The sequence below is a fragment of the Phoca vitulina genome, unplaced genomic scaffold (genome assembly GCF_004348235.1).
Source record: "Phoca vitulina isolate PV1807 unplaced genomic scaffold, GSC_HSeal_1.0 scaffold20, whole genome shotgun sequence".
Lineage (NCBI taxonomy): Eukaryota > Metazoa > Chordata > Mammalia > Carnivora > Phocidae > Phoca > Phoca vitulina.
The window spans coordinates 16,191,890-16,214,308 of NW_022589723.1; the positions used below are offsets into that span (position 1 = coordinate 16,191,890).

At 40.1% G+C, this 22,419-nt stretch overlaps 1 protein-coding gene across 3 annotated transcripts in view; it reads right to left on the reverse strand.

Moving 5' to 3' along the window:
- Window positions 1-22,419, reverse strand: part of FBN1 (fibrillin 1) — a 227,712-nt gene that overhangs the window by 93,974 nt on the left and 111,319 nt on the right. For all 3 annotated transcript variants that reach the window (XR_004301028.1, XM_032417484.1, XM_032417485.1), the window contains 7 exons: window positions 18,889-19,014; window positions 13,294-13,452; window positions 8,566-8,736; window positions 7,835-7,975; window positions 5,960-6,079; window positions 2,933-3,058; window positions 924-1,046 (listed from right to left, as the gene is read on the reverse strand). Coding sequence is in view for 2 of the 3 variants with exons in the window: in XM_032417484.1 (XP_032273375.1) it covers window positions 924-1,046; window positions 2,933-3,058; window positions 5,960-6,079; window positions 7,835-7,975; window positions 8,566-8,736; window positions 13,294-13,452; window positions 18,889-19,014 (966 nt within the window). In the remaining variant the exon portion in view is untranslated. The remainder of the gene's footprint in view (window positions 1-923; window positions 1,047-2,932; window positions 3,059-5,959; window positions 6,080-7,834; window positions 7,976-8,565; window positions 8,737-13,293; window positions 13,453-18,888; window positions 19,015-22,419) is intronic.

Sequence of the window (22,419 nt, forward strand, 5' to 3'; positions counted from 1 at the left end):
GCTGTGAATTGTGCAAGACTGTTGAATCTCAGATCTGTACCTCTGAAACAAATAATGCAATATATGTTAAGAAAGAAAAAAAGAAGAAGAAGAATGTAGCAGGAGGGGAAGAATGAAGGGGGGGAAATCGGAGGGGGAGAAGAACCATGAGAGACAATGGACTCTGAAAAACAAGCTGAGGGTTCTAGAGGGGAGGGGTTTGGGGGGATGGGTTAGCCTGGTGATGGGTATTGAGGAGGGCACGTTCTGCATGGAGCACTGGGTGTTATGCACAAACAATGAATCATGGAACCCTATATCTAAAACTAATGATGTAATGTATGGGGATTAACATAACAATAAAAAAATTAAAAAAAAAATAAACAATGGCTCTTTGTTTATTTCTTCTACTTAATTCTATTTCCCTTTATGCTTATGTGACTTGAAAACGCTTAAATTGTTCATGAAAAACTTTGTTTCTTAAGATATCAGGAGGAAATTATGGAGAAGATATCACTGCAATAAGCATTTACAATATTTTGTCTAGGTGAAGGTGTAAGAGGTAGCAAATGACAGCCATCAAAAGACCTAACTACCATTACTCCCCAAATATAAGGAAGAGGAAGAATTCAGCTTCTTTAAAAAGATGCTCACATTTGTTGGTGGACCAACTGTTAATTCAGCTTCTCATTCATTTGCTACATAGCCTTTCGGGCTCCTTTAGAAGACCCCAAACACCCTTTCTGAAATCAGAACAGCCTCTTGAGCATAAACCATAGCTCTCTGGATGGCTGGACTTAAGAAGGAGGTCCAGTCAGATTTCCTAAAATGAATTAGGAGGACTTTAAGTGGGGAGAATCAATAAGGAAAAGTGGTACCTCTAAGCAATATAGAAAGGAGAAAAAGCAGGGGGAGAATATGACTTAGAGTTTTATAGCACAAACCTTTGCAATAACGCCCATCTGATGCCAGCTGAAATCCAGGTTTGCAAATACATTTAAAACTGCCATCTTCATTGATACACATTCCATTAAGGCACATGTTCCTTATGCTGCATTCATCCATATCTGAAAAATGCAAAAAGATACATTCTCTTATGACCAGAAGAGTAAGCTTACAGAGGAAGCCAACCTGAATGAATATAATTCTTTTTCTTCACATTTCTTCTGGGTTTTGTGTGTGTGTGTGTGTGTGATTATAGTCTAAGGCTAATTTTCTCCCAAATTATAGCATATAAGAAGAAGGGCCATATAAAATATGTATTCTTAAGTTCTCAATTTTTGACATGTGCATGCAAACTCTAGGGCTAAATTTATTTTATGACATACTGTATATATGCTGTATGTATACATATATACACATATATGCATGTGTGTATAGATATGAAATTTATATGTAATCATATATATAAAACTGCACGTGTGTGTGTGTGTGTGTGTACGAAATTCGACTCAATGGAAGCTACCAGGACTTTTTTTTAAAAGAGCAGTGGACAAACTGAAAAGTGTGTTAACAGCCTGATGGTTATATTTACTTCACTGATACTACTTCCAAAACACTGAAAAAAAAAAATCAAAACTAAGAAGGATGGAACTTAAAATGTACTAAGGCCACTTCCTAATTCTTTATAAAGTAGAAACCAGAGGGCAGCTTAAAATTTGAAGCAGTTTTAAATAGGGGTAGGAAAAAATGTATTTTTAAAATGCAAGACTGGACTATGGAGGATAGCCATGTTAGCTAACCTTTAGGATTCCTTGATCAACGGGTTATTTCTTTAAATTCATCAATATGTTATTTTATTTAATACTACAGCTGTCTTGGGAGGTACTTGCTCTTCTAGACATGGTGTGTTTTCACTTACAGGCTTTAGTCAGACCAATGTAATTTATGATTTTTTTTCCTTTTTTTTTAAACAGGATTCTATCCCAACCGAGAATTCTGGCATTAAGTCTTTGAATTGAATCACTGAGATAATATTCTGCCAAAAATGTTTCTAAGAACAATTTTGAAATTCTTTTAATGTATGAATAGATTCTTGGGATCTTTCCCAAAGACGTTGGGAAAGACGATAAGAAGCATTCTTCATTTTTTTGCTAAGGTCTAAGTAGTGGAAACTCATCAATAATGGTCATATTTTCAATTCAGGAAAAAATGGCAGGGGAAAAAGACAAAATGTTTGAAACAGCCCAATTCAAAATGAAGTGATTAATTCAAGACACAAGATAGCTGCTTCTCAATAGTCGATGTCTCAAACAAATTTTACATTTCCAGGTACTCAGCAGTATTTTCTTACTAGACAGACACTTTAAACAGAAGGATTATAAATGTCAAAAGAATATATGGCACGTGTCACCTTACTTCAATTAAAAATTTAAAAAAGAAATACAGGAGATTAGGTGTGTTCCATTAAAAAAAAAAAACAACGAACAAATTCTGATGGCACAAAATTAGGAAGTAATGATCTATGTTATAGAAGTTTCGTCATCACCAGGGATTTTTAAAGGACAAGCTCTCATATATTTGAAATGCTATTTGACTCACAGAAACGTAATTAAAGGTATGAATATTGTTACAAAGTATGCTTGCCTCTCCTGTAACAATATGTGAAATATATTTGCTACTTTGACCTTTCACTTGATGTTTGGCTTGGTCTTGTTAAAGACTTTTTTTTTTTTTTAAGATTTTATTTATTTATTTGTCAGGGAGAGAGTGAGAGAGAGCACAAGCAGGGGGAGTGGCAGGCAGAGGGAGAGGCAGGCTCTCCGCTGAGCAAGGAGCTGGATGCGGAACTCGATCCCAGGACACTGGGATCCTGACCTGAGCCTAAGACAGATGCTTAACCAACTGAGCCACCCAGGCGCCCCTTGTTAAAGACTTCTGATATTGAAACCACGACGGGAGATAGGGATGAATATTATCCTGCTGCCCTGACTGCCATCTTGCTATCACTTACCTTCACAGTTCTTCCCATCTCGTGTCACGTGAAAGCCCGCGTTACACACACAGTGGAAACTGCCATCTGTGTTGATGCAACGTCCATTATTACAGATACGGCCATTCTGTAAACATTCGTCGATGTCTAAGATGGAAGTTAAAACAGAAGAAATAGATTTACTTGGTGGATTTACAATTATTTTATTTCCCCCTTCCTCCATCTCCAAACCCATGATGGTAGTCTTGGGGTTTAATTACTAAATATTCCTCAACATAAATGTGATATCCAGTAATGTGAGATTTTAGATGACTGACTAGAGTTTGCAAGACATAGGACAGAAAAAGAATGTCAATATAAGAGCATTTGATCTAACTCTAATTTCTAATAAGACTCCTTAAATCTCAATTGTATACATAAAACAGATTTTTCTTCATTTTTCTAGCTAATTTAATGAGCCAGTATATATCATTATTTATATTAAACTTTGGCTGGCATCTTTCACATGCTCAAAAAGGGAGATCTCATAGCTACATCAGAACAATAAAACAAAAATCCTACTAAAAAAATTTAATTCCATCTGAAAACCAACAATCACATGAAATGTTTACCTTCCTTATGGCAGTTCTGGTCCAAGTACAGTTTTATTGTTTATGTATTCTTAGTTTCTTTTATAACTTCATAAGCATTCTATCTACCAAATAAAACATGGGGCATTTCCCCTTCTTTCTGTTGTGCTTAATATTATGCCAAAGTAAACAACAGAGCTCGATATGAAAGTGTTAAAAAAGGACAGTAACTCAAATAACCTATATCTGATTTCTCATTTAAAGATCAATGATTAACTCAAATTGGACAACATGGTACCCTGGATTATCTGTTCCCCTCAGTTTCTAGGCTAGATACCTGGATGAACACCAAAGAGGATGAATACACGCTGCCTTGTCTACATAGCATACAATCTTTGCCAGAGCCTATTCCCCAGAAGACAGAGACCAGGGAACCGCGTAGTCGTGCCTGGGGGTGGAGCTATCTATGTAGAGCTGAGGCCACATGTGCCTGAGGATAAGCACCCGAAACATCCTCTGGACGACAAGAATGTGCATTCATGGCACACTGGTTACTCTGTCTACCCTGCGTCTGCACGGTGTCTTGTGGTTGACCCTCAGACGCACTTTCTTTCTGGGCAGATCCAACAGTGGTTTCCACACGAGTCATTGGACTAGCTGAGGCAGTCTGGGCTTTTCTTCTGTCTGATCTTTGTGCCAACAACCTACGCTCTTTTTCTCTCTCATTTATTTCTTAATCCTTGCAAAAATCTGACTTGCTACACACTCCAAAAAATAGTAAAAGCCACATACTCTTGAGCAGAATTGGTTTTTTTTTTTTTTTTTTTTTTTTTTTAGGATTCTATAATCTTTTGAGGCCCAAGGATAAAATAAACAGTATAAAGAGTTCAGCATTTTCTCTCCTCACTAATTTCAGAGCACCATCAGTCTGCACACTGCCTCACAAGATAAATCGGAAGCTTGCCATTCAAAGTTCTCTACCGTGTTTCTCTCTGCCCCTTCTGTCCCCTTCTCTTCAGCCTGTCATGTACTTCTCAGCTAAGTACGCAATCTTTCTGTTTTGTGGCCACTTTCACCTTCCCCAAAATGTGAATATGTCATCAACTCCTTATGTTTGAGATAAGCTTAGCACTAGCTCTTAAGGAGGACAGTATTTGAGGCTTTTAGGTAATCCTCAGTCTCCAATAAATTAAGTCCCAGAGTGATAACATCACCACTCCTCTATACTGGCTGGCCCTCGCCCTGGCTGAGTACGCTCAATAATCTCTTCTACTTGCTTATTTAATAGTGCAGAATTCTAGACATTGCTTTCAGTTTATTCTCTACTACTGCAAAATGCCTAATACATCATACATGCTAATTATTGTAAACAATAGTTATAATGTTAACAATGTTCTAAACTCAGTTAAACATTCGAACTATCTATATTTATATTCAGTAAGTAGGCCATTAATAGAAATATTAGCAGGCTGACATACTATGCTCCAGTTTCTTCTGCTCAACACTGCCATTTATATACCAATGGCAAGAAATCTCTAAGCCAGAACAACATTCAAAGACTCTGTAACCAGTCACTGATAAAAATAAAAAATATTTGTCTTCAACTCATATGAAGAGCTTTTGCTAAAGGAAAAACAAAAGGCAAATAAAATTAACTCCTGTTAATAGCTGACAATTTTTTTTAGGTGATACAAACCTTTTGACCTTTTCTTATATTTAATTTTAACATAAAACTCTCTTGCTTTTATTTGGCTTTACTGGATCAGTGAAATACCTCATTCTGTGCCAAAGTTATAGAGACATAGATATTTGAATTCCCCGAGGGTTGAAAGTAGATCTTATTTATTTCTGTCCCAGAAACTTAGTATATCAGTCATCTGACAAAAGGCATATAGGATGATGTAATAAATTAATTAATAAACCCAAAGAGAAAATTCTGTGAGCAAACATTTATAGTAGTGCTTCTCAAACTTTAGTGTGCTTATGGATCACTGGGGGGATCTTGTTCAAATGCTGATTGTGATTTAGTAAGTCTGAGGTGGGACCTGAGATTCTGCATTTCCCACCAGCTCCCAGGTGATGTTGCTGTGGCCACTGTCGCTCCTTCTTTACCCTACAGACCTTTCCATTAAGAAATTGATTCAATACAATTTCACCTGAAACTTTCCTCAGTTTCTGTGTCAACAAGGGTCAACCCCATTCCCTAGCTCTCAGATTAAAAATTAAGAGCAATAGTGATGAGGCAAAAAGTAGTAAAAATAAGATATTCCCATAGGAACAGGAGCATCTTTTAAAATGATTTGCATGTCTGCTGGATTTTATGACGCTGTCCTTCAGTGTGACAATATCTGGAATTAAGTGCAAAAAGCAACAAGGGCCTGTTAGCCTCTCCTGGCAAAGGTGTTAAATTCCTTCCAAGCAAACCTCCTCCTTAGCATATATGTCCCCTTACTTAGCAACTTCCGAGCTAGGACCATACCTCGGCACTCCGTCCGGGTGAGGGTGCTCTGATAGCCAGGTCGGCACTGACAGGTGTACGAGCCCTGGTTATTAATACACTCTCCACCAGCACAAGGGTTTTTCTCACATTCATCAACATCTGCAAAATACAGCATATTTTAGTAAGAAATTAGACAGCAACAACTCCTAACTTTAAGATCATTTTTTTGGCCTCCTTTACATGTTAAAACGCTTTCCTCCTGAGAAATAAATAGCACAATGAGAAGGATCTTTTCTCTTTCTGCTACAGTGTACCATGCCACCAGCCACTTGAAAACCGGTGGTGCAGTTAAAGTATATTATTTTCCTATGTTATTTTTCATAGAAAAATGCCAAACATGTAGCAACTCTACCCTCCAAGCTAATAAACATTTTCTCTGCCTTGAGTCTGGCCTAAGGGACTCAAACAGACTAGCGTTTCAGAAATGGCTTCTAGGTAGAATTCCGAGTATCTCTTGGGGCTCTCTGTTTCAGTTAAAAGGAGGCCTCACCTTATCTAAGCATCCCCTGCTGAGTTCCACTGAGAACATCAGAACAAGACATGAAACAGTTGTCATTCCAAGAGCTGTTCTCACCTACCACAGAGTCCACCCCCCAACCCTCACCCCCAGACAGGCTCCCATTGGTTTTATAGTTGTTTAGAACTATCAGTCTATTTAACAGCAAACTGGTCTATATTCCCCTATTTGTAAAGACGAGGAAACTAAGGCTTTTGAAAGATAACGCACTTCTCCAGAGTCACACGTTTCCTGCTGCAGGTACACTTGCCCACCGTGAGCTAGATGTCCCCTCTTCCAGTCAGCTCCGCGTGACCTCTACGGACTGAATGACTCTCTCTCTCTCTCAGTGTGTGCTAGAAGGGGAAACTACACAGTGTGAGAAACTAAGAACTCCTTATTTCTGCCTTATTCGTAATTACAGAATTGGATTGTATAATTGAACTAAGAAAGGAATTTATTTTTATTTATTTATTTATTTTATTTTACTATGTATGTGTTATGGTGAGGAATTTATTTTTAAAAAGTTAGATGGTGACTGGGTGTTCTTTTCCAATTAACAGATGAATTATTCTTGTGTTACATTTCCTCCTTTTGCTAGCTTAAACAACCTGTCAACAACTCAAAGTTTCTCTCGTCAGTTTTTAATGACTAACTAGAGACAGTTGGTGAGTTATCCATTTAAATTAGTTACATGTGCAAAATTTCATAATCTGGGGACGGTTTAATGCTTTATTTTAATGGTCAGACTTTTGATAAGATGACGTACGTTGAAGTTACCAGCAACGACTTGAATGTATTTACGATGAAAGTTAAAAGTCAAGATAGTAGGCAGAATAATGTCCCTCTCCAAATATATTCACGTCCTAATCCCCAGAACCTCTGAATACGTTACGTGGCAAAGGGGAATCAAGGTTGTTTATCAGCAGACCTTGAGACGGGAAGCGTCTCCTGAGTTACTCAGTTGGACCCTATTTAACCACAAAGGTCCTTAAAAGTGGAAGAGGGAACTGGAAGAGAGAACCAAAGAATTAGAGATTTAAAGATGCTATGCTGCTGCCTCTGACGACAGAGGAGGGGACCATCAGCCAAGGAATACAGACAGCCTCTAGAAGCTGGAAAGGGCAAAAAAATGGATTCTCTCTGAGAGCCTCTGAAAGGAACAGAGCCCTGCCGACACCTTGATTTTAGCCCGGTTAGACCTGTGTTGGACTTCTAACCTACAGAACTATAGATTTGTGTTGTTTTAAGCCACTAGGCTTGAGGTGATTTATCACAGCTGCAACAGAAAACCCATCTAGTCATGGGACAGAATTGCGATAGCCTCTCATGCGGACCTAACCATAGGCGTCACATACCAATGCACTCCCCTCGGAGGTCCAGCTGGAATCCTTTGTTGCATTCACACCTGTAGCTCCCAGGAGTTGGAATGCAGCGTCCATTCTGACAGAGATAGCGGAACAACTGGCAGTAATCAGTGACATTGACGGGCAGCACCCCTAAAGGAATAACATTAAACCCCATTAAAATCATGGGAAAAATCCTAAATCAGCAAGGAAGGAAGACACTCTTTGGGCAAAGGTCATCTGGGGCCAGTAAAGTCTATTTCCATGCCCGCTTACAGAGATCACCTGCAGCCAGACCCTGCAGCCTCGCTGTGGCCAGCTTCTCCCTACCTCTTTTCTGCCCCACTCTCAAGCCTCCAGTTTGAGTAAATGACAAAGGCAATGAGTTCTTGGTAATTACTTGCAAAACTGCTTTGCATTATATAAAACTCAACATATAATTGTATACCACCTCTATGACTTCATCCTGTGAATCAGATTTAAATTGCTCTCATAACTCTCCCTCAGTTGTCAATACCCAGAGGACATTAATCTGGAGAATATGAAACCCCCTATTTTTCTCTAAGCAATAGGTGAACTGAGAAACTTACATACAACACTACGTAAACCAGTTAATCTAGGAATTGATATACTAATTTAATGACTAAAGCAGCGTAAATAACAACAACAAAGTTAACCTGATTAATGTAAACAAAAAAACAAAACAAAACAAAACAAAACCCTGATGACTTTTCAATCCTTACTTGGTGGTTCCCGAGACGGGTATGGATATTCCACCGGGGGTCGAGGGACAGGAACTGGAGGTCCAGGAGGAAAGCCAGGAGGAACAGGAGGAATGGGGCCAAGGGGTGGGGGAGGATATCCTGGTCTCTCAGGAATTACCAAAGGGACGGAGCACAGCTTGTTGAAATCCTCTGGAAAAACACGACACAACAGAACACAAAAACTGAGCTGTAGCGTAACTCATAAACCTGTAGAAGTCACCCTTACATTTCAAAGAAACTCTGAATAAAATCAATCATCAGACCACACAGATCAATTGGAGAAAAGGGAAAAAGCCCACTGACGTCATTCCCATCCTAACAGCTACAGTAGCAACCATACTGGAACCATAATTCCAAACCAAAACCAAACTCCCCAGAGTGTATACCGCATGCCTCTCCCCAAATTTAGGAAGTCTCTACCTATGTCACGATTTGCCTCAAGGAGGAATCAAATGCCACTTTCTCAACTCAGTCCTATTTGTGGATCCCACAGAGCTCTAAAGAGCACACTAAAAAGCCCGGATTTTATTTTAAGCCACTGGAAGTCTTCAGCAGATTAATGTGGGATGTAATCAACGAACATTTTCAGAAGATCAGTCTTGCTGACACAGGGAGAATGCGCAGGAGGGAGGCAAGGCTGTTACAGAACATCAAGGACAAGAAAGCTTTGGCGGGACAAGGGAGGCAGTGATGGAACTGAGCAGGAGTGGACGAATTTGAAGCATATTTTAGAGATAAGTGGGTAGTGCTTCATGAAGGAGTAAATGTCAGAGCAGAGGAAACAGGAAATCAGGAACAACATAGTCTTCTGGTTTAGCAGCTGGGTAGATGTTGGTGACATTTACCAAATGTGAGAAACTGCAATGGGAGGTAACTTCAATGGGTTTGGTGGGTAGAAGCCAAGTTCCATGTTGAACATATGTATTTTGAGGTGGCAGATATCCAAGCAGATTTGTCATGGAACAGCTATGTAAGAGTTCGAAGCCTAGCGGGAGAAGTGGGGGGCTGGATATAAGTTTTGGAATGATCAGTAGGCGGGTGGTATTTAAAGCCATGGGGATGAATGAGCTCCCCTAGGGAAGGTGTGGAAAGTGAAGAGAAGGGTGTGCAGAGACAGAGCCCTGAGGAATACCTATTTGTAAAAAGACAACAAAGTGTTGGAGAAGCAACACGCGGGGGGGCAGAAGGAATACCAGGGGGTAGTGGGTCTGTTATTAATGCTGCATAATGATTCCCTGAACTCGTACACCTGAGTTAATCAGGAATTTCCCTCTGACTGCACATATAGGCTGATTCCCATTTTTCATGCCAGGTCTTTATCAGAATAAATCATCTTTAGATTTGTGACACGTTTTTTCCTGAGCTTCCAAAAAGATGTTTTAAGACACAGTATCCAGGTTTCCAGGGATGTATTTACTTAACTACTAGTACATTAGCCACATCTTGTTATAGTTCCCTCTATATGTAAACTAATCTTGTGATTTTTTAAAATTTCTTTTTCCCCTTCTTGTCAGAATACTGATAATTTTATTATCGCTGCCACACAGGGATTCTCCCACAGATAATTTCTATACTAGCTTTATCCATTAATAGAAATGAGGCTAATATTACTCTTTTCCTTGTGCACTAAATCTGACTTATTCTAAGGCACTGTAATATGTCTTATGGAAATACATTCATATTCAACCTCATGGGGAAAATCTGCCAATTCACATGTGGCCAAATATACCTAGCTACCATGTACCTTGTTGTTACTTGTTGGTCCATTACTAAAACTTCTTCAATCACATTTGGCATTTCCAACTCAGGTTAACATCATGTATTCAGAGAATTCTATAACTGCATTTTAATTATTATTTATCTGTAATTTTAACCCACACAGATTCTGTAGCATTTGACTGCATCTGGGGAGGATTTATATTATTGTTTATGCTTCCCCGAACCCGGATGCTACAATCCCTCTTACGAAACCACAGTGATCCTTCTTATAGAATTATCACCTGGATGTGCCCTATCTATCACTTCCCGGCTACTTGCTTTCCACCAAATTTCTACCACCAAGATTGTGCATAATCTTTGAAGTCAACAATCATATCTAACTCATGACTAATTCCCACTCTGAGCCTAGCCTTGCAAATTGCACATAAGAGGAATTCATTAACTATGTGTTGGATTTAACTGGATAGCAATTATATTAAGGGACTCATTTTGCTTCCAAGCACCAATTCAGCCTTTCTTTTTCTTTAGTCTTTTAGGATTTGTATAAAAGAAGTTGAATAGCTTATCAGGATTTCTGCTAATTAGATTGATATATGACTTTAAGCATGCCATTAAATTCATCTTAACCTCCGTAGGAAAGTGTATCAGAGTGGGTCCTATACTCTGTTCTACTCTCTCCAGCTTCATAACTTTCCCATGAGCCCGTTTACATTCTGAATCAGCAAACTGGGGCTAGTTTTGTTCAACTGATGTCCATCTTTCCTAATTCCATTTAACTCAGAGATGATACTGATTTTTTTTTAACATGGTAAAAAGCTGACTAGTCTAAAATAATCCATATATATATATATGAAGGATTATTTTATATACATATATATATGTGAATGATATACATATATCCTATATTGTAGGATATATGAAGGATATACATATATGTGTGTGTGTGTGTGTGTGTGTGTGTGTGTATATATATAATCACTCTCCATAAGTTGAGAGCCCAGAGTTCTATACCAGAACGCTACCAGAACATCTGAGCAAACAAACACCCACCTGCAAATTAGCTTTTCTCTGTCAGTCTGCTTTGCCCTGGGCTTATCTTAGATTATGGGTATTTCAGTGGTACACATGAGAGAGCAGCTCCCTGCAGAGCCACACAGGGAGACAGGGTCTTCTGCACCTGCATTCCAAAGCAGGTCTTCAGGCACCTCAACCTGCCGTCCCTCTGTCCTCTATTCAAGACCTCAGCACAGAAAGGAATCTGCATCAATGCTGCTGATTCCTAAATTAACTATGTATTTAAAAAGTCATTCTCCTGGTACGCAAGCCATGCACTTCTAAAGAGTGACCTACTAAATGGTCCCCCTAGTGCACTAAGGAGGGTGGGTTTTATTTTTAGGCCATAGACAGTAAGCAAATCAGACAAAATATATGACTTGTTATATGTTAAAATGTATTGAAAGATTTTTATTGCTTCTTTAATCCACACATATAAGTCTCAGCAATAAACAGAAATTTTATAGTAACATCTGTGAGCAGGTGTAGAACCCAGGATAATGGGAAATTCACATTCTGTGATTAACACTCTGCAGTATCCCATTAACTCTGTGTTTATCCTTCCTCACCTTGATTCACTCTGCTACAGTTCTCGGAGTCAAATACACTGTTCAGGAATCAGATGAAGAAGCAGTTATAACCCCAGTTTTCACTTAGAACTGGTGGGAAAGTTGTCACTTAATAAATTGTTCACTCCACCTGAATGCCTCCTATGAGCCAGATTTTGCTAACTAACTACTGTGGAAGTGCTAAGAAAGCATAAGGAATATGGGACTATAAGAATGAATGAGACCTCCTAATGAGATTTATCAACTAGTAATAAAGAAATACATGAACACGCATTGGCACAAAGCAGAGTAGATGGGATTTGTGCCAAAGCAACAGTAAATACCTGGAGCACCGAGACAGAAGGCAGCATTTCCAGCTGTGGTTATCTCGGGACATCCAGGAATTAGGTCGTATCAGAAATCATGTTAGGATCCTTACTGAACAAGAGAGCATTTAACAAGCAAGGTGGCAGGGTTTAGGAAGTAGGGAGGAAGAACCCGAACTGAGGAGAAGTTTTAGGAAAAAAGAACAGTTGAGGTCAGAGATCCTCAGACTGGTTTTAAGGAAAGCTTGATCGTATAACTGAACTAGAAAAATAAAGCCACCATAAAGAAGAAGAATTAAAAGATGAACTGGGGTCAGATTTGAGGATGCTAGATGCTCTGCCAAGTAGTAAAATTTTATTTTCAAGAAATGGAGGGACTTGGACCACTAGATACCGCCTGAATTCATCCTGGGAAAATTTTTCCAGACATCTTTCCCTACCTTTTCCCCCGGCCATAATTTTTTTTAACTGAACTTCAGATGAATTATGCTTTGGGAAATGTATATGGTAGATGTGGATTTCATAGAGATGAGTTAGGAGGCCACTGCAATAGTCCAGACGAGAGAAAAGGAGCTTTATGTGAAAATGGAAGGAATCTGACAGATGTGAGAAGTAGTACAAAGAAAAAAAGTCAGTAAGAATTGGCACCAAGGAAGAGGAAAGGTGTCAGGCGTTAGGGAAGGAGAAAACATGTATGCAGCATAACTCACTGAGAGGCTCGGAGAGAAGTGAATTTGATTCAGTGGAGCTTTTGAGGACTCCTTGAGAGCCAAAAGAAATACATGAGAATAAGAGAGGACAAGCCCTCCTGAGAAGGTTGCTATTCAGTGGTGATAAGCAAGCTCAGTAAGAAGCAGTACCAGAAAACAGTATTATCTGTATGGACCTCTGTAGTTTCCCAAGTCACTGTCTGGGGAAATTTCCCTGGGAGTCATGTCTTTTATTTTCTGGAATCTTTTTCACTTACCTGGATTTCTACCAGATGTGCTTCACGCACATTGCCACTGGGCTTGTGAGGGGTGGGACTGGGAGACTCTGCAGACAACTGGAAGGGCTCTTACCGGTTGCTCTGATGGGACACATCTCAGGGGCGACCGTGACCCCCGGGGACCAGCATCGGCCAACATCACAGCAGCACTGCATTTTCGTCATGGACTGTGGCAGTTGGTTAGAACAGCGCCCATTTGCCAGAGCCGTGTAACAGTATCCCGGGCGAACATCTGAGAGAACAAAGAAACACACCCCCACACACATCACTGAGCTGGAACTCGTAACAACGCTCTCCTGCCCCAGCATCTCTGCGCTTCACATGTGGGCTCCGGCGGGACACACTGACACTCTCACCCACGGAAGGGAAGTGGCGTGCGCTGCTCAGGAACAATGCTAGGTCAGACCTCCCTTCGTCTCACACCTTTCGCCCCTGCGAGCTGGTGCACTTGGCTGAAGTCCCACATTCCATCCCCAAGGTGGGGACGAATGATTACAACCACATGTGCCATAGGAAAAGAGAGACTAAGAAAATCACTGGCAGTGACAGTTAATTAGTTAGAGAGACATGTCTCTATACTGAAGGGAGACTTTGTTGTCCTTGTTTCAAACCACTTAATTCGAGCCGCTTTAGGCAAATATTGATATAAATCTATTTTAAAACAACATTAAGTCTGCACTATAGTCTACATTTCTAAAAGATCTTTCTTACTTTTCAGACTATAAATGTGAGTCAGACTTGTGAGATTTTTTTTTAAAGGAGTGAGCCATTTTGCAGTCAGATCCAATGCTTGTGAATCAAGATTTCCTTTTGTCCTAGGGCCCTAGCAAGATTTTATAAGGCACTAATTATTTACAAGTTCAAAATGTACGTGATTCCAAGTTCTTAGTCCTATAGAATACAATGGTTCTTGAAGGCTTTTTTTTTTTTTTTTTTTTTTTTGGCAGAAAGGTATCTTCTCAAAGCAACAGGGGTAGACATCTTTCTATATACCACTTTTATTGGGTTACATCATGTCTGACAGTCATGACAACAATGACATGCTGAAGTATAAATCTAGGCTATCAAAAAAGAGCCTGTGACACAGTAGAAACCTAACTGCTTCATGGGCCTTTGAGAAAGCACTGTGAAATAGGGAATGCAGGTAGCTAAGTACAGAACACCTTGATCCCCCTGACATGTTGATGATGTACCTCTTTAAGGAAAGCATATCACTGCATAGCCCATACGCAATAAAGTAAAAAGTAAATAATATTTTAAATATGCTTGTTATTTGAAGAAATAGAAGTGGTAAATTCTTTTTTTTTAAGTAAAATATTTTTAAAATGAGTTTTTAAATTTTTTAATTTAATTTTTATTATGTTATGTTAATCACCATACATCATTAGTTTTTGATGTAGTGTTCTACGCTTCATTGTTTTCGTATAACACCCAGTGCTCCATGCAGTATGTGCCCTCCTTAATACCCATCACCGAACCATGAGAGACTATGGACTCCGAGAAACAAAATAAGTGGTAAATTATTTTATAAAATGAAGAATTTTTTTACAGTTAAAACTTCATCCCTATGTTGCCTGTCTAAACACTAAACTTCGAGTTTGATCAGAGAAGGTCATACCTATGATTGTTTTCATCTACATCATTCTTAAGAACACGAAGCTCTCAGACCTTGAAGGTGGCAATAAATTAATAAAATAAAATGGAATTAAATAAAGGCTAACTTCGAAACATATAAATTATTAATATCCTGTGAAGAAGGCTACAAAAACCCAGACAAGCCATAAAATAAAACTATGGATCAGCTTTAAAGAAGACAAGATTATTTCTGAAAAATACTTAAAACCACTAGCAGGTATAAATGTGCTTTCTAGAGATCTTTTGGGGCCCCGTTCCTACACCTCCAAGTAGAGTACTAGTCTCAGCAGAGAGGCCAAACAAGTTTCCTTCCAGCCTGGTCCAGGGTAAATGGCTGGAGAGAGGAGTGCTGACGAGATAGACTCTGTAAAGCCACGGGGGGTACCTTCCCCATGAAGAAGAAGGAGCCGCAGAACGTCCTACTTGCTACTTCCCATGGCTTTAAAGCCACGAATAATTTATATCCTCAGTGATTAGTAAATGTTTGGGGCATGGAAAGCAAAGGCTGTTAAGAATGGGAAGAAATGTTCAAAACTGACTTATATCCCAGTTTCAAATGAATTTGGTGGTCAAAACTCAGTATAAATGCTTGACCAATATTTGTATATATAATTTTCAGTGTGGGCTATCTTTCGGAGCAAAACTGGGACCTACAGCTGCCAGTTGCAAACTCTTAATGGGCTAATGTCTATTATTTTGCACATTAACCATGATACTATTTTACTGCCCAGCTGGCTCACTTACATGTTAAATCAGTGGGTTAGAAAACTCTTGATCAAAATGGTGAATGTTGGGGCTAAAAACCTTCCCAGCCAAGTCTGGGCTGCGGGCAGGCTCTGATACGCAAACGGCACCCGCACCTCCAATACGCATTTTGCTGATTTCTCTTTTCACAGGAGAGCTTTGGTTAAAAATACACACACCGACACAACTTATAATTTTGAAGCAAACCTATGGGCTAATAAGTAAAGGAAGGGAAAATGTGTGAAAACCGGGAAACACTGGGAGGAATGGCCTCCTGGGCGCACCAGCCTGAAGTTTCCCACGTCATCAAGCAGCAGTGCCCAAGGAAGTGGGAAGGAAGCCATTGTGGTGCTGGATCACTTTGCAAAGAGGCTAAGGTGGAAGCTGAGGGGAAAGAATGTTAGGATTTGGAGGAGAGAAGTGGAGGTAAGATGAAGCGTAGACACCTTCTTCTATTTTGAATCTGCTGTGGCCAAGACATCCGGCAGAAAAGGATTAGGAAGCTTTCCTCCTTTTCCCCCTTCTGAATCACTTGGCCCCCCTTCCTTTCAGAACCCAGAGACCACATTATATCGAAAAATATATATTATGGATTAAACAGGTGTTTGCAGATCATCCTAGCCTATCAATAGGCCTCTCCTAACCAATCACTAACATTGTTGTGTCCAACCAGGAGTTAGGAGCTGTGAGGCCCAAACTAGGAACAGGATGTCGTCAGGATTCCTGGGAATTGATGAGACAGGACACACTAATGTGAAAAGACCACCCTACATAAGGTATTATTAAAGTGCCAAAGGAAGATTTAAAAATAAAGTAATACTTCAAGAGCTTATAAAACAAAGGGGATACTGGGGACAGGGAGGTCTGAGAGCCTCAGAATGTGGTGACCAAAGGTAACAGGTGGAATCTTGTGCTTAGAAGAAATGTATAAGGAGATACGACACACCCCTAGCTACAGGTTGGGTTTTCTATTGGTTAGATGGGCTAATTCCAAACAGCCAACTTACCAACAAATCCTAGATTCATTTATAAGTTGGAGACTATATGTATTTTCTTTTCACTAGGGATAATTTGGGGGGGTCTCTGTGGTTTGCCATGGCAGGAGATATCAGCCTTAGGGAAGGCAGAAATGTCACTTGGAGCATTTTATATAACAAGTTCCTAGCTATGGGTACAATAAAGTTCCAAAGAAGAAGAAACTGCACTGGCCTAGGTGTATGGTAAGAAAGGGTTTACTGTGTCCGGTGGTCATTTGGGAGGGAGCAATGAGAGGGTATGGGACTGTGGGCTCAGGCCCAAGTTGGGATCCCAGCTCCTTCACTTCTTAACTGCTTAAACAATTGAACCAAATTACTTATCTGAGCTCTGTAAACCTCAGCTTCTTCCCATCTACAGTGTGGTTGTGAGCATGAAGTCAGATAATTTCCATAAAACACCTCACACCTAGAAGGTCACCCCTGAATCCTAGTCCCCCCCTCCTTTCTTTTTAAATAGCATGGATATATTTGGTAAAAGACTGATAAAAATGTAAACCATCTGATAGGTAAACGTGTTTTAGTCATAATCCAGGGCTCTCTTTGAAGGTTAAAAAAAAAAAAAATCTACCTATTATTTGGCCAGGAAAGAACTTCTGATCTATCTCTCTGCTAAGCATCATTACGGGATGTCAAGTGCGAATTGGGACAGTTTGGGGAGAAAAAAGAGCTCTATGAATAGCACTGGCCATTCTTTCCCTGTGGTGCCAGTATGTATGGAAGATCCTGGAAAATCCGGGAATCCAGGCATCACCGTTGTTTCTAAGGAAAAGTCCAGATATGCTTCCCTCCCTGGTTGTACTTATGCAAATGTCAACTTAAGAGACCGTCCTCAGCTTTTATTATATGTGACTAAGTACAAAGGAATTCAGAATTTCAAGTACAATTCAGTTTGGGTCTGAAACTCATGGCTTGTGGTGAGGATGTGAAGCTGAGTGTCTTTGAAAATATGGGCCAGAAACAAACATCAAAAGACAGTGCTCATTTTTCTCTGAGGCCATGAGCCATAGGCTTCCCGAGCTTTGCCTGAATAATAAGGAAGTACTCATTTTGATATTCAACAAATACTTACTGAGTGTCTATGACATGCAAGGAATCATGCCGAGAACCATCAGGGATATAGGAGGATAGCAGTTATTTAGCCTTTAAAGGGAGCTTACAACTTAATTAGCGACATAAAAACATACAGACATAAAATTTCCCTAGGAGACCATTTACGAGAAGCATATCCTCAGGTAAGGGAGAAACTGCTTTCAGGTAGGCTGATCTGGGACATCTTCAAAGACAGAGAACCTGAGTAGAAGCATGAAAGGTGGCTTGAGCTGGGAAGAAGAGTATCCTGAGTGTTACCACAGGTATGATTCAAGGCAGGAAGGAATTAAAACAAATGACCTGGTTGAGGGTGAGAAGCAGGGACTGTGCTGATAAGTCAGCAAGGCTGAAAGAGGTCAGAGAGTGAAGGTCCTTAACTACTAGGCTGCACACTCTGGAACTTGAACTTTACTCTAGAGAACTGGACTTCGAAGGAAGTCTTAGCAATCGTTAAATCCAGCAGTTATCAAACCTATTCGTTTAAAACAAGAAAATCCCTTATTTAATGGATATTTTACACAGACGCTAACACACCACCAGGTAAAAGCAGAGTTGCCTGGAGTGTGCATGTGAGGGGCAGGGAGTGGGAGGCGAGGGTCCTTTCCCCCTCAGCCTCCCCCTTCTCACGGTTCCCCTCTCCCACCCCAGCAGCTCTGGAGACCTTTGCTGCACCTGAAGGATCCATGCGACACAGACTAAAAAGCCACTAATTTCCAAATCCTAATGGAAAACTACCAGAGGTTTTTGAGCATTTAATCAAAGCATTATTTTAGAAAGATAAATCTGACAAGATGGATTGTAGAGAAGCCAGGAAGCAGGGAGACCAATTAAGAGATTATTGCAAAATTTCAGACCTAAATTAACACAGGTCCCAGGAAATGACAGAAGGTTTGACACTTGCATAACTGCAAAGTTAATTTATAGACTGAGGATATCTGTATGGGCTCCTGGATCATCCCTCTTTCTGGGAGGTAAAAATCCTAATACAAGACCACAAGGTGCCTCTTTTCTTGAAGAGAGTGCTCAACTGTTTAATAAGATGTAAAGGTACATTTTATATCAAGTGAGAAATTATTAGTCCCCCTGAACAAAAGTGTTTTGAAAGATGTTTGTTATGGAACTGATTTACAGGAATCAGGCACGCTGTTTAGAATTAAACCTACCTACGCATCTGGTACCATCGGGAGAGGGGTAAAAACCAGGAGGACATTTGCAAAAATAACTGCTGACTGTGTTTGTACATTCGCCCCCATCACAGATTCCAGGAATGGTGCTGCATTCATCAATATCTGGAATATAAAGAAGAGTTTAGTATTCACATAACACAGTATAAAACTGTTCATCATCACAAGGTTCAGATATAACGTCAGTCAAACCGATCTCTAACAGAACAAAAGCTGCATATAAAATAGTCAATTCAAAAAGTGAGTGAGTGCTTCTTCTCTCAACACAGGCTTACCCAAGGAACTTACAAACCTCAAGAGATTGGAGCAAGATAATAGAAACTTCCCCTGTAAAATCTAAAACTATGTACTGTTTTACCAAGTAACGATAGCATGCTAATATTCCAAATTTCATTTAGTTTAAAATTTTGTTTTCCCTGTTCTCTCCATGTTTTGCATTGAGTTAGGCTCCCTTTATGTTTACTCTATATTCTGCATGAGTTCCTGTGTTTCTTCTCAATCTGATTTTCCACAAGCAGATACTGAAATCCTATAGAGAAGAACATGTGGTCTGTGCTGACCAAGACTCGGCCATCGTGGTGTTCTCAGGGGTACCCATACGGCCATGATGATGGTTTTCTGTGGGCTCAGTGAGTGAATTGTGGGGGACACTGGGACCTCCACCCAGAACCCTCTCAAGGGAGGACTTGTTGACTTAGCATTAGGGGTACTATCAGTAGACAGCCTTTGGTTCTCAACTCCTTCCAGGTCTGCTCAAGCTGCAGAGAGCCACCTCACTTGGGACTATCTACACCCTTCTCATGAACCCACACCCAATGACTGATCGTGGAGGCGAGAGAATGGTCTGGTCATCTACCCCAGTGGGGACAACTCTGAAAACCACTCCAATTCCTGAATACCCTGTGAAGTCAGTGGAGGCCATAGTCAGGGTTAGCCCTGAGGCCTGAGAAACATTTCCTTCAAGGGGAACTTTTCAAGAACCAGCTTCAGACACTGACAGTTGTCAATAGATGTGGCACCAGTGAGGGGAGAAAAGAAATTGAGAACTTCCTGCTTAGGCTAAAAGTAAACTCAGAGCACAGGGTATCTGTATGACCTTGACTCCAAGAGGAGTAGGCTTTCTGCACTCACCTAGGAACAGGTGCATTTTGACCCAAGCCCCCTGGGAGTATTGCAATGGCCAGACTACATCGTTGGCACTCGGAAAGCCCTAAATTTTAAAAAGCAAAGAATATTTCTTCTCCAGTTTAAGTACTGCTCTTCACTTATAAAACAAAATAGAGTTCTAAGTGGACCAAATTCAAGGGTCTTCTGACTCAAGATCACCCTGTTAGTCAAAAAGGCAGCAGTGACATTGTTTACGTGCAGTTTAACCTTTTTAAAAGCAAAATCCTCATTCTTCTATGCTAGGCTAGAGGCTAAAGCAAACAATATTCCCCTGCTTATATTAGAGTCAATGCTAACATAAACAGCATTGTCATTGTGAAGTTGTATAATGGTAAAGATGTATATTCTATTCCGACAGATAGACATTTTACTGGAGTGGGTGAAAGTCAGGCTGAGAAACAGCCAAGGACGGAGCCTAAGGTTCTAGAACTAGCATTATATCAGAAGACACATTTTAAGACAGTTCTTTAGCATCAATCCTCCTGCACTGACCAGCCACACTCCTACTTAAAAACTAACAAGGTGCACCTGGGTGGCTCAGACAGTTAAGTGCTGGGCTCTTGATTTCGGCTCAGGTCATGATCTCAGGGTCCTGGGATCGAGCCCCTTGTCAGGCTCTGCACTGAGTGTGGAGCCTGCCTGAGATTCTCTCTCTCTTAACCTCTGTTCCTCCCCTAGCAGGCACACAGGCTGCCTCTCTCTAACAACAATAACAACAACAACAAAACCAAGTAAGTCCAGCCTAAGGGATTCAACAACCTCATTCAAGGATAGAAGAAGATGTATCCCTGGAACACAAAGGTATTAAGAAGAACATACCTTCCTCAAATTGTCCCTAAAGGTTAATGTCTGGGTCACTGAACTCCCATCAAAGAGCATATGAAGAAATAGTGTTTATTAAAAGAAATATTTTTCTACCTGTTAGTATAAATGACTGCTACCATCCTATAAGGTCACTTATATCAATAACCAAAGAGGTTATTTAAGTGACAAAATATACCAGAAAAAGTTATTTTAAAAACAGAATGAACTGGCAGGTCCAAGGAGACACTTTTCACATGTTGGCTAGGTCAGATTTGGCTCCTTTACTGAGATGATAGCAACAACAAGAATAATTAGAGCTGACAGGTATTGAGCACCAGGTATTGATTAAAGGTTTCATGTGTGTCAACCCATCTAATCCTCACAGTATACGTATGAGCACAGGACTGATTTCTAGAATTCTGGTGCCCAGGCATAGCTCTTGCGTTACACTGAGACCTTCTGAAAACCAGCATGAGTAAAACTCAAAGTAAGAGCAAAGAGGCTCAATTACAAAGTGATGTGAGACCCAAGTCTCCAAGTGCCAGGGGCTGGGCAGTGGGGAGAGGGGCAGCGATCCCACTAAGAGCCCCTAAGAGCAAGTAGCCATCAGATATATATGTCATCATTTTAGAAAGCGGAAGTCTTAAGGTTTTTGGCCATGTATTAGGGAGTGCACAGATTAAGAGCTACATTTTTGAAAAGTCCTTTGCATCATGCAGTGCTATTATAATTGCTAAAGGCTGGGCTGGCGATAATCTAAATCCCAAAATATTAGTGGTTAATTAGGAATCCAAGGGACTTCTTCCAGAAATAAAACTTAATCCTTTAATGACACTTTTTATTTCTTAATTTCCTCCCACAGTAACCTATGCAAATATGGCCTTGGTTTCCGAAAAGAAAAGCCTCATGTGTTCTTTCAGTGTGCACACTCGAGAGTCATTGGAAAAACCAACAATGAAGGTGGGCATGAACTCTGTTTCCCTTTTTCTCAAATCATAGCTATAAATCTTAATCTTTTCTTCTTAAATTTATGAAAATGTAGTAATTGTTATTTAACCACTTCAGCTTGTTAATTTACATTTCGAATGAATCTAAATTGCATGCATTGATATAAAACTTGGTCCGTGACTTTTTTAAGTTTCAGGGAAAGGGGATATTTTAAGAAAGGAGAATTCTGCAAAAGGAAGATCTCACAAAAAAACTGCTCTTACCATCACTGAGGGAGTGAAGGTTAGCATCCTGTAAATTTGCTAAAGCCAATTTTTGATTGAATTGGTTTTTTAAATAAATTACTGTGGGCTTCCAGGTATCCAGTCCCTTCCTTTCCAAGTCAAGAGGAAGATGCATTCCAAAAAGCCACTCAAAGTAATGGCAAATGTGCCAGAATGATTTTCACAAAGTCACAGAATCCCACTGTGGCCTGCCCATCTTCCTAGAGCACACAGAATTTCTCTTCATCCTTTCAGTGGTGTGGGCTAGATTTTCTGGAATTCCTTCTATTGACCATCCTATCAATCATCCTATGCCCAGAGTTACGAC